Here is a 12396-nt window from a genome sequence, read left to right on the forward strand (position 1 = left end):
GTAATTCAACGCCAGTTGCTACATTCACATCTTTTAGTTCTTCTTTTGATTTTAAAATAAATATATTGCAGTTTGGGAACCATGTCAATAATAAGGGTTGGGGAGGAGGTCAGTGATGGAAAAGTAACAGGGATTCAAAGGAGTAGAGTGAAATCCCATGTTGAACAGGGATTAGCAAGGGTATTCCTGGCATATGGGGTGTAATGAGAAAAGGCAAGGAGCCAGAGCTTACATTGCTTCTCACCCATTAGTTCTATTTCCTTTTAATGCTGGTAACAGTCACCTCTGACAGTACAGAATGTAATTGGCATTTTATATAAAGGGTAAGTGCAACTAAAACTCAGGAGTTAGATGTTGCTCGGCTTTATTAGTACTAATTATCCTGCTGAGTACATCTGGGAAACCTACTTTTTGTTCTGTTGTTGAAGTGCAATGGTGCAGCCTGTTCTTCTTTTCGCACTTAAAACTGCTGCTAGAATGGATTCCACATTTCAGCATTTGTGGCAGGGATGGAACCATTTGCTCCTTTGTAGCTTTTTGAAAAGTTACAACAGAAAACATTTAAATCAAGAGGAACTAATTTACAAATGCCTTTTTATTTTGGTTTTGCTCCACAGATACGAATTAAGTGAAAAGATGTTGTCTGCATGTAATCTACTTAAAAGCAACATAGATGATCCCAAGGCCTTAGCCAGCAAAGAAATGGTAAGCCCACTCAAGTGTAAAGTCACTACTCTGAAGGTTTCTCACTCATTCAGTCTCTTTTAGCACAAGTCAGGGTAACTTCCTGTTTTCAGGACTGTAAATTAAATAGTTGGGCAGAATAAAGACTGTCTTTAGACATTTCTGTCATTTCTGGTCCCACATCAGAAGACTTTTGTCAACCAACCCATCCATACTACTTCGTGCCAGAAAGGTATTCATCCAAAAGACAAGCACATAAAAATAGTATTACTTATTAAATGGCAGTTTCAGTGCATTCCACTTATATTTTAGAAAGTGCTGTGCTAATGTGGCTGGCAAGGTTGGATGTGGATCTGGTAACCACACTCCTATGGGAAAATATACGGCATTGGGAGTTAGCATTCCTTTTGATTACAAAAGTACAGAATATGTTCTGATGTGGAATGTGCTCTGCCTCTTTCCAAACATAGAAGTACGTGCTGTTTCTTTCTCACTTGTGAAAATATTCTTAATATAGTACAAATAAGCAGAATGAGGTTGCTGTGCTAATATTATCTTAAAGAAATAATGTCACTTGTTAAATATGGAAATTACCTCCATCATCTTTGTGCATTTTGTGAGGGTTTTCTGAAGATGAATTAATGTAGATTGCTGTAAATATAATGTGAAATTGTGTTCTGTACTTACAACTACAGCTTTATAATTGGAGGAGGTGTGAAATACAATAATCAAATGCCTGACTGCCAGTAATGGGAAGCACTGCCGCTCCTGATTTCCAGGTGTTCAGCACCTTTGATAATCAGGCCAAAGGTCTCTAACCTAATGTCTTTCTAATTCTGTTTTGGGCCTGACATTGTTGGTTAATGTATGGGTGACATATATAGTTTTAATCCCTATATTAATCCTGTCTGCTCTGGTAGTTTTTCATGAAAAGAACAAACTTTCAAGCCTAGTGGGTGTTGCAAGTGTCCATAATGGGATAATCAGGTGATTATTTTTGCCCATCAAGGCTAATTTGAACGTATGCATTATTTTTCGTGCTCAAATTGTCTACAAGCACAAGTGGTTCTCTGTAGTTGAGAACTCCAGTCTAATCAGCCCTAGTTCCCTTTATCTGTTGGAAATGAGTTGGAAATGAACCTTGTGCAAAAGTTCAAACTTGGGCGTCCAAAGTTAGTCACCTAAATAAGTGGTATGATCTTTTATTTACGCTCAAGGTATTGAGCGTTCTCAGCTCCCAGAGATGCCTAAATACGATGCCTAAATATGATGTGCCTGAATGTAGGCATCCACATGTAGAAAGCATGGTCCTTATTCACAGTTTGATATTTGCTATTTACAAAATAGCATATTGGTGAAATTTTGGTACATACTGCTTTCTAAAGTAAGAAAATATTTCTATGTGTACCACTAAAGGGCATTCTGTATTAATAATTATTGTTTGATTGTTTCTCTTTGGTAGTGCCCACAATATGCTAGATATTTATATAAACAAAAGGGACTATACTAACAGTTTACACCCTAAAAGTTGTATGCTATCAAGGATAATGGCATGGCTTAGGTAATAAAACAAGACATAAAGGAAGCTTACAATCTCTGGCCCTGGTTCTGTCTCAAGATCTGCTAACACAAGTGCCAGGGGCAGCACCAGCAAGTACTAAAGCAGCATAAGGGCCTAAAGAAACACATTGAGTGAATACACCATTGATTGCCCTGGGATTTCTTGACGAGAGTAGGTTTCCCTGCCTGTGAGTCTTTGTATTGAAGGGAGCAGAGCTGGGGAGAGACCAGAACTAGAGAATGGAGAGGGAGGGAAGGAAGAAATATCTGAGTCCTTCCAAGTTAGGACGAAGACAGCTTGGTGAGGCAATATAGGGAAGCTTACATTGTAGCTGTGCACTTGAAAAAAGTCAGTTTTCATTGCTGTCAGTCTAGGACGCTTCCCTAAAACAAGACTAATATATACACTTAGTTAACTATATAAGGAGAGAGTTACCATCCCAAGCCCTGCTCCTATCAGTCAACACCTGATAACTATGAATTTTGGTGCCAGTCATTTGTCGAACTTAGGACCACCAGAGAGACAGGCAAGCTTACTGGAAATGAGGTGAAATGGGTAGAAATTAACAACCTGAGTTTTACATGGAGATTTGTGGGAGGAGAAGATTCCATTTTTATTTCTTGTGTTTGAGTTGAATACTTTCTGCCCACATCGGACTAAAGAAGTCTTTGTTTCCTGAACTTGCCACCTTGTGGGCCAGAAAACACTATAAATAGTACATCCATCTAAAAATCTTTTTGTCTTGTTTTTGGCAGAGATTTTGTTTAAATACTATCCAGCATGAGTGGTTTCGCGTATCGAGTCAAAAGTCAGCCGTTCCTGCAATGGTTGGAGATTACATAGCTGCTTTTGAAGAGCTTTCTCCCCCTGTCCTCAGACACATAATCAACATGGCAGATGGGAATGGCAACACAGCTCTCCATTACAGTGTGTCACACTCTAACTTTGAGATTGTAAAGCTGCTTTTGGATGCAAGTAGGTTGGCTATTTTTGAGGGGATTTTGGGATGGGTTGGGGTTTTTTTTTGTTTTTTTTGTGTGATCCTCACAGGTAGCATCCTGCCAGTTAGCTCCAGAATTCTGGGTTTGGGCTTCCTCCAGCAGAATCCCTCCAGAATTTTAATTCTAGAACAGTACAGTGCAACTTCACACTGAAACAGCACTGGGAGTTAAGGATTCCAGACTTGCTTTGCGGGTGATGGTTTTTGCTTAACTTGCAGAAGAGAAGGCAGTGTTATCTAGTTGTTAGACTAGGCAACTGGCATCTAGATTCCTAGGTTAGATTCCAGATTTTGCCAGTGACTTGCTGAATGGCTAATCTAGCCACTGACTTAAGGGTTGAGCTGGGCCACCACCACAGCACATATGCGCTGCCCTGATGGCAAATGGGGACTATAAAGGTGCTGTAGCAGCCAGGGGAGAGTTTCCCTAGCACAGGAGCAGAGTGGGGCTGCCACATGTAGCCTTATACTGCCCCCTTTCCAGCCCAGTGTAAGGGGGGGAGGGAAAGAAGTAGTGGTAGTAGGGAGAGTTGGCACAGTGACTGCTTTGGGCTGCAGTTCAGGCAGTGGACAGCTCAGCTAGGGCTGCTGTAAATTAGAGCTGGCCCCTGGAAAAAGGTAGATAGTGTAAGGGTAGTCCAGACCCCACCCCACCTCACATGGGCTGAGCCCCATGTGAGGTATAGAACAGAATTTCTCTCTGTAAAATAGCTATAATACTTACCTGCTGTATCTCAAAAGGGTGTAGAGAGGCTTGATTAATGCTAGTAAATTGGTTTGTGGTTCCCAAATGAAAGGTGCTATATTAATGATTGTTCATCAACAGAAATAGAAATACCAGCTAGAGAATGAAAGGATCTTAACGTAGTGTAACAATGCAGCACATCCAGCACCAAAGACTTCCTCCTCCATCGACAGGAAAACAAGCACTTCAAATGCTGTAGGCTGGCTTGAACACGGGCCGGGTGTAAGCAATGAGTCACTGAAGGAGAATGTGACAGGACTGAGTTCTGATGCAAACTCTAGACTGTTGGAAATAATTTTCTCCTTACCACCCTGAATATCTCAAAGTAGCATGAGCACACTGCTGCTGTCTGGGAAGTCATTGTTTTTCAGTCCACAATAGCCAGTGTAGTTGCATTAGTAATTAAATGAAGTGACTGGAATTGGAAATGCCAACTATTATGGGCTAGTGCAATGTGAAAAGGACTGTTGCGCCAGGCATCCTGTTAAAAGGTTTAGAGTTCCTTCCTAAGTGTCAGTGTGGACAGCCCTTCCTTTAATTACTATATGTGAATGATCACTAGACACATGAAACAGTGAACTTCCCAAATCAGCTATGTGCATAGGTGCAAAATCTCCAGCTGGCAAGGACGGAGTGAGCTGTAATAGCGCAGAGTGGCTCTCAACCTTTTGCAATCTGTCACCCAATGTTACAATAGAAAAAAGGTTCAGGACCCTCCCCTCCCTTCCTGCTATAAAGAAAGGGAGGGTAGTTGAGAACACACTTCCTATGAGGCATTTGAATGCTGAGGTAGATCAGTCAAGTAAGAATGGCTTCAGTTAGCACTACCACAAGGTACAGCATTTGTCACCTGCAGCAGAGCAGCACTTAACAGGGGTCAGATACTTTTCTTCTCTTTGAAAATCTTTGATCCTTTCAGCTGTATTCCCCAGTGGTAACTGGGGGGCCAGCATGTTGACACTGGAAAGCAAGCCTGGATCTCTGTAGTTGGTTATAGCTAGTATAATTGACTGCCACTCCTCTGAGACATGGATGCATACATTTTCTGAAACCTTCTCATCCTGCTTTTTCTTCCCGCATTGCTTTTGCAAATGCCATTTTTGTTTGAAAAGCAGGGAGAAACGTGAAGATGTTGCTGTGAATTTTTTTTTCTGCTGGTAAATCTGCAGTGGAGCTGAAACTTCAAGCCTCTTACAGGTTTCAGAGTAGCAGCCGTGTTAGTCTGTATTCGCAAAAAGAAAAGGAGTACTTGTGGCACCTTAGAGACTAACAAATTTATTAGAGCATAAGCTTTCGTGAGCTACAGCTCACTTCATCGGATGCATTGAAGTGAGCTGTAGCTCACGAAAGCTTATGCTCTAATAAATTTGTTAGTCTCTAAGGTGCCACAAGCCTCTTACAGAAACCTTATATAAATCCCCTCTTGCCCTCCAAATGATGATTTAAAATATGAACACATTCGAAAGCTATTGGTTTCTAAATGAGTACTAGCCCCACTGAACTCAAAAATTTTAGGAATAGAAGACAGACTGTCGTATTAGGTTGGAACAAAAAGAACAGCTTTATTAGTTCCCGACACTTCCTCAGCAGCCTTACTGTATTGGTTCCCAGACAAGTAGTTGTTAGAGCTTGAAACCTTTTAACTGGAAAGCCTTTTCTAAAGCTCCAAAACAAGTCAGAGTATCTTGTGCAAAACTTTTAAATGCACCAATATAAGTAGCTAAAAGAAAATGTGTTGTGGGGGAATCTTTTGGTCTTGAATTTCATTGGCCATAATCACTAATTTAATTATATTTAGGGAATCCTCATTCCAAAAATGAAATAAAGGCTCACCCGGCTAGCCTGCCCCAAATTCCAACCCGAGGCTGGTATTGTATGTAATATTCTTGTAAAATTTCCAATCATTTTTTAAAGTTTAACTGTACCTCAACAGTTACAAATTAATTGTTTTATATCCTTCGTTACATGTATGACATACTTGCCACAGAAAGAAGAATTATTTTCTTTCTTTGGTTCAAGAGCACCCTTTTTTCCTCAGCTTTCCTTTGAATTGCTTTCATTATGTGAGTGACTACTGCAGATTCAATAGGCCATTCTCATAGCAATTTATTCAGTTCATTTGTACAATTTCTGCTTTCCAAAAAAACTATCTCATTCCTCTGCAGATGTTTGTAACGTAAATCATCAGAACAAGGCTGGCTATACCCCCATCATGCTGGCTGCTCTTGCAGCTGTGGAGGCTGAGAAAGACATGCGAATAGTGGAAGAACTCTTTGGCTGTGGGGACGTGAATGCTAAAGCCAGTCAGGTCAGTACTGTCGCACTCAGATACCATTCAAAGCTATTTTGCTTTGTAAATTGACTATAAAGTTGCCTTTATTGCAACCGCAGGGCAGATGTATGAGTTTCCATTAGTTCAGAGTTTGCACGGACTGTATGCAGCCAGTCACTGCCTCTTGACATCTGTGTGTATGGTTTTGGTTCCCGTTTACAAAATGGAGCCATGGAAAAATATTTGAGCTTTAAATAAGATTTTTCTTTTTCAAGTGCCTCAACTGTCTTTATAATTTTTTGGAGCACTGTGTGGAAAAACAAAACTGAATTTCAGGAGAAGTTTGTAAACTCTGTTGAACTCATAGTTCTTTATACTTTGTGAGATATTGTTACCCCAACTTTTCTCCTAAATCAAATCTTCTCTTGTGATAGTTTTGACTTCTTTCAGCAGTTGCAGATGAGAGTGAGTGTGTGCATGTGCATGTGTAGGAGCTAGAGGACTTAAACAGGTGCTGTATCACAGTCCCTGCCCCTTGGTTTGTTGTTACTTTAGCTGTGATTTTCCTTGCAGGCTGGCCAAACTGCTCTGATGCTGGCAGTAAGTCATGGACGGATAGACATGGTTAAAGCTCTGCTGGCCTGCGGTGCAGATGTCAATATCCAGGATGATGAGGGCTCTACTGCTCTGATGTGTGCTAGTGAACATGGACATGTAGAGATAGTAAAGCTCTTGCTGGCTCAAGCCGGATGTAATGGCACCCTACAGGACAATGTGAGTTGCCTTTCCAGACACTGCTCTACCTTTCCACCAGATAACTTTTGGAATGTTGATTTATTTTTACTGAATGGAGAGATTCAAAGATCTACTTCTGTGAAATTTATGGCTGACAACCTAAAATAGAAATGCCAGAATCTTATTAGTCATAGTGCGTTCTGTGATTGTTTTTCTTTTAAATATATGGTTTTCTGAGCACTTCCAAAAATCAGGGAGGGCGCCCTTATTAAGGTGCCTAAACTTAGATGCCTAACTTCATGCATACAAGTTGGGGGGCGGGAGGCAATGTGTGTGCTCAACTGAGAATGTTATGCTTGTATATTTCTTGGTTAGAAAAGATCACTGCACTTTGTGTGAGTAGATAGAGCATGGGTTCTCAAACTGGGGATTGGGACCTCTCAAGGGGTCGTGAGGTTATTATATGGGGGGTCACGAGCTGTCAGCATCCACCCCCAAACCCTGCTTTGCCTCCAGCATTTATAATGGTGTTAAATATGTTTAAAAGTGTTTTTAATTTATAAGGGGTGGTGACGCTCGGAGGCTTGCTGTGTGAAGGGGTCACCAATTCGAAAGTCTGAGAACCCCTGAGACAGAGGATTTGATCAATATAAATATATCCTTTAAAACTTGAGAATGTCTTGACTGAGTATTATGGTTGTGTTCTTGGTGACAGTATTGTTCCAGGTATGTTTGGATTCTAGCTATTACTGTCACCCAGTTATTCACTTTCAACCCTTACACTGTCTGGCTTTTTTTTTTTAATTTGGGGGTTTAACTTCCCTGTACAACAGTTATAACACTTTCAGTACATAAACCTTAGTCAGGAAGCTCAGTTGGTTTTACTGCCGTCAAAGTGAGTGGTGTACGATAGCTGGCCTCATCGGGCATGTCTACATTGAGATAAAAAACCCGTGCCTGGCCCGAGTCTGCTCGCTCTGGCTTGTGGGGGTTGGGCTCTAAAGCTGAAAAATCGCTGTGTAGATGTTCAGGCTCTGGCTGGGAGCCTGAGCTGTGGGACCCTGCAAGGGTGGAGGGTCCCAGATCTCAGGCATGAGCTCAAGTCCAAACATCTACATAGCAATTTTTAGCCCCACAGCCTGAGCCCGAGTCAGCTGACCCAGGCCAGCTATGGCCATTCCTCAAGGCTTTTTTCCCTGTATAGACGTACCGATAGACATGTGAATGAGGTTACTTTGGTGTAACAGATCCCTTCTTAAAGCAGTCTAGGGCCACTGGAGACAGGTGCTAATTTTAAGCAGCCTGTCAACATTCTGTCAGTCACACTGGTGGTGCCTAAAATGTAGGTGATGCTATGGCACCAACCGTGACTTAGGTACTATGTTGCTGTCATTTGCACAAGCCATTCAGTTGTAGATCTGTTGAGATTAAATTACTTACAGTTCTTTGATATGGGCAAGTACCTTGCTTGGTACTTTGGCATTTTTAAGGAATGATTATATTTCTACTGGTTCCCTTTTATGACCAAGAATTTGGTTTCCAGCTGCCATTATGGAAATGAGCTCTGTGCTATTGATTTGTGCCATCCTGCTAATGATTCAGGAACTTTGCTGAACACTTCCTGCTTTTCCAGGACAAATCTGTGTACACCCCAAATGTACCAGTGTTCCTCTCTCAGCACAAATATCCTCGTGGTTGACCGCCCCACCCCTTGTCCATTCAGTAGAATTAAACATGGTAATCACTCCTCACCACATGATAAGGAAGCATTTCACTTAAAGGTGGCCCATGCAAAGATCAAGGCTGCAGCTTCCTTTAGATTGGTCTTGACTGCTCTAATGCCAAATGCCACAGCAATAGTTAATAAGTCTGCTCCTCCCAAACATTTAACTGTGATGCCAGCTGTAATGCTGGTGTTGTAGTGGAAACTTGTGTGGACAAGGGAAGAAGAGGCAGGCAGCACACTAGTGAGCACTGGCGATATCAGTGCTGAACGCTGTTATTGGCAAATCCCCTCATGCCTTGTGAGCTAAAAATCACTGGTCAGCAGGTGCTATGGCTGAGTGATGCCCTGCATCCGTCACAGCTTGGCCTCAGGAGGTGAAGCAAACACTAGCTCCACAGGAGGGAGAGTCAGGGCAGAGAGAGCTTCTCTTGACTGACTTGTGTGCTGTGTAGGAGAGGGTCAGAGATAAGGAGTCAACTGTCCCGCTGTCTGGAATGGCACAGGACTGTGGGTGCCACCTTTAGGGCAGACTGTCAAGAGCCAGGGCACGAACCTCAAACAGGTTGTGAGCTCCGGCACTATATCAGCCTTAATAGGCAGCCTTGAGGATGCCAATGTATCTTGCCACCCAGGCAAGCCTGCCTCTGTGATAGCTGGCCCCTTACACCAAAAATCACAACAATATTCCGGTTAGTCACAGTCCCAAAGGACCAATCACTTACCCAGGTCCAGTGCACCCTAGATCTCTCACTAAAGACACTTGTAGCCAATCCTATTATAAACTAATTAACAGTTTATTAACTAGGAAAAAGAAATAAGAGATTTATTTACAAGGTTAAAGCAGGTAAACACACACACACACAAATAAGATACAATCTTATGTCCCCTATGATTTTGAAATAAATAAAACATTTTCCGATACAAGAAAATAAAATCTGTAAAGAACAATATTCGTGGGTAGACTCTCAGCCAGGTCCTTTTGGAATTAGGAATGCAGCTGTTCTTACTCTTAATGGGAGTTAACACAGCTAATTCTCATTGTATCTGATTAACTTTTATCCCTCCCTTTTCTTCCCCTCCCCACCAGCAATGCAATTTCTCTCAAGCAAATTCAGACCAATCTCCTGAAATCACTAGTCTTACACAGAATTACTTGTAATGTTATTGTAATAATGGCACACTCATTCTTTCTCAGCTATAATCCAGTCCCCTTGTTGAGAGAAATTATGAGGCCTCTGGCACTTGGATTGCCTCATAAAACAGAAGCACAAGGCTTGTTGTCACTTAATTATAATAAAGGAAATTAAACAGGACCCTAAATTAGGCTGGCTGTTCGAGCAATAGGGCCTCATTTCAGTAACTTCTACTCTCTGTAGACTGAAGGAGCTTTTAAGGGGCTTGGTAATGCAAATGAACATTAATTTTTTTTCCTTTTTTATTCTTTAAGGATGGCAGCACAGCACTTTCGATAGCCCTGGAAGCGGGACACAAGGACATAGCAGTTCTTCTTTATGCTCACGTAAACTTTTCCAAACCCCAGTCACCGGTTAGTATGTTAAATGTTCCAGGTCGCTGAACACTGAGTTTACATGGTATCTCTGTTCTTGAGACTAAACATTGAAAAAATCATGTGGTTAGTGTCTGGAGAGGCCATGCTTTAAGCAAAAAACTTTTTAGAGAGGCAAGGTGGGTGAGGACCAACTTATATTACCTCACCCTGGGACCAACATGGCTATAACAACACTGCATACAAAGAACTTAGACAGTGCTATGTAGGTAATCTGTCTGTGAATATGCTCCCTATGACTTCACACACAAGGGCATATAGCTTGTGGGTACCTCTTGTTTGGTAAATACTTAGCTTCTGAAAGGTGTTGGGTGGGCAACACAGGATAGGACAATCTGTGTTTATTCACAAGACAACCTTTAAGCAAATAGCGCAATACAGACCAGGACAGCCTGGACCCTGGTGAGAGGATATTTCCTCCCCCTTTCTCTCTGGGTGAGGACAATTCATCATCTGTGTTAAATCAGACATCCACGTAGACTGGCCAATGTACAAAGTTTCTTTTGCGTAATTGTGATGCCTATTACAGAGCAAGTCATCAAAGCAAGGCCAGCTCTAGTTTTGTTGCAACCCTAGACAAACTGGCAAATATCCACCAACTCACAGTCTGCACTTGTCTTCATGATAAACAGTTCCTAAATGTTTTAATACCCATAATACTATGCTGCTTCAGACACTAGGCTATATGTAGCCAGCATAGCTGCTCCTGGACTGAAACAAAACACACTACCTGTTCTATATAGGTTGAATTTTAATTGCTGCCTTCATAAACAGAAGGGACAGTGGTTCATATGCAGTCTGTTTTAATCTCTGTATTTAATTAGCTGAATTCAGTTAACTGTTCTTTCCTTTCCCCTTTCTAGAGTACACCTAGGCTCAGCAGAAAGACATCTCCTGGTCCTACCCGCAGAGCCACGTTTGATTAGTAATGCACGAATATCTGTAAATCTTAATGCCATCTCTAAGCTGCTAATTGTTTCTGTATTACAGAGACAGATACTGAATGTAATTGTCTTGTGCCTGAACTCACCAGCAAATTGAAAGCAGAACCTAGTGCTAAAGGTAGAAGACTATAAACTTGAAGAAAGCATACGGTTAGATAGTAGTCTGCAGTAACATAGCCAGAACCATTCTTTTGTCATCTATCCATCATTGCAGGATACAGCATAAATGCTGTTTCTCTTTGCTGTAGAGTCTATTCTGTTGAATTATGTACAGTTTAGGAATTTTAAGCTATCTTCACAGGTATGAGTGTTTTCCCCCCTTTGGACAAGTGTCATAGTCTCCAGGGCACTTTTTAATTGTTCTCTAAAATATTTATAATTACTTTACATGGAGCTATTGGCAATTATTATTTTCATAAATGTCATTCCAATACGGTTTTGAGTTTTTTAATTTTAAAATTATGAAAATTGCAATTTCTTATGTCATCAGCTCTTTGGAGCTTGGGCTGGTGGGTTGATGGTTTAGAAATAGAAGAAGGGCTCTCTGTCAGGTCTGAAAATAGCTAAATAAATGAGTTGTCACCAGTTGGATGTATTGTATAACTTTTATATTAAAGATAATTGTATCTATAAAATTAAATCGCACAGTATTTTCAACATTTTATATTCTCTAGTAATTAAAAACTACATGAAGAATTACATGTATTGTTACCATATTTTTATTAACTATGTGTCAGTGTCCATAGGATCCATACATAATGTTTATCAGAGAATAAAATAAGAGGCATTAGCTGTATGTTCCTTTATAGTGGAATTAAGTAGTTCTCAGTGCATATTTATGAAATGCTGTTACCTTGTCACATTCACTTTAGTCATATGTAGTTAAATATTTGAGTGCCTTAGACTCTTGCCATATTTTCAAAATAAAATTTCATTATGCTGTTTTAGTCCTCTGCTGTTTTAGTTGTGATCTACCATCATCCAAAAGACTGTGAATTACAAGTGCAGTAGTGAAGCATGCTGGATTGATCAAGGCTGAGATGAGTGGATAGTTCAACACTCTGGGGTTACTGAGGTGTTAATGTTGTCAGCTGACATCACTCATTCATCTCCTATAGCCCTGATCAAGTTGTACTTGGTAGCTACAGGTTTTAAGAGTTTC

General features: G+C 40.9%; 1 protein-coding gene across 8 annotated transcripts in view; it reads left to right on the forward strand.

Annotated features, from left to right (window-relative positions):
• KANK1 (KN motif and ankyrin repeat domains 1) overlaps positions 1-11933 on the forward strand; it is a 179974-nt gene extending 168041 nt beyond the window's left edge. For all 8 annotated transcript variants that reach the window (XM_043515044.1, XM_038402894.2, XM_043515045.1 and 5 more), the window contains 6 exons: positions 618-705; positions 3001-3220; positions 6156-6298; positions 6836-7036; positions 10171-10269; positions 11154-11933. In XM_043515044.1, the coding sequence (XP_043370979.1) occupies positions 618-705; positions 3001-3220; positions 6156-6298; positions 6836-7036; positions 10171-10269; positions 11154-11216 (814 nt within the window). In that variant the 3' untranslated portion in view covers positions 11217-11933. The remainder of the gene's footprint in view (positions 1-617; positions 706-3000; positions 3221-6155; positions 6299-6835; positions 7037-10170; positions 10270-11153) is intronic.
• Positions 11934-12396: the final 463 nt, after the last annotated feature.

Source organism: Dermochelys coriacea, chromosome 5 (genome assembly GCF_009764565.3).
Source record: "Dermochelys coriacea isolate rDerCor1 chromosome 5, rDerCor1.pri.v4, whole genome shotgun sequence".
Taxonomy (NCBI): Eukaryota; Metazoa; Chordata; order Testudines; family Dermochelyidae; genus Dermochelys; species Dermochelys coriacea.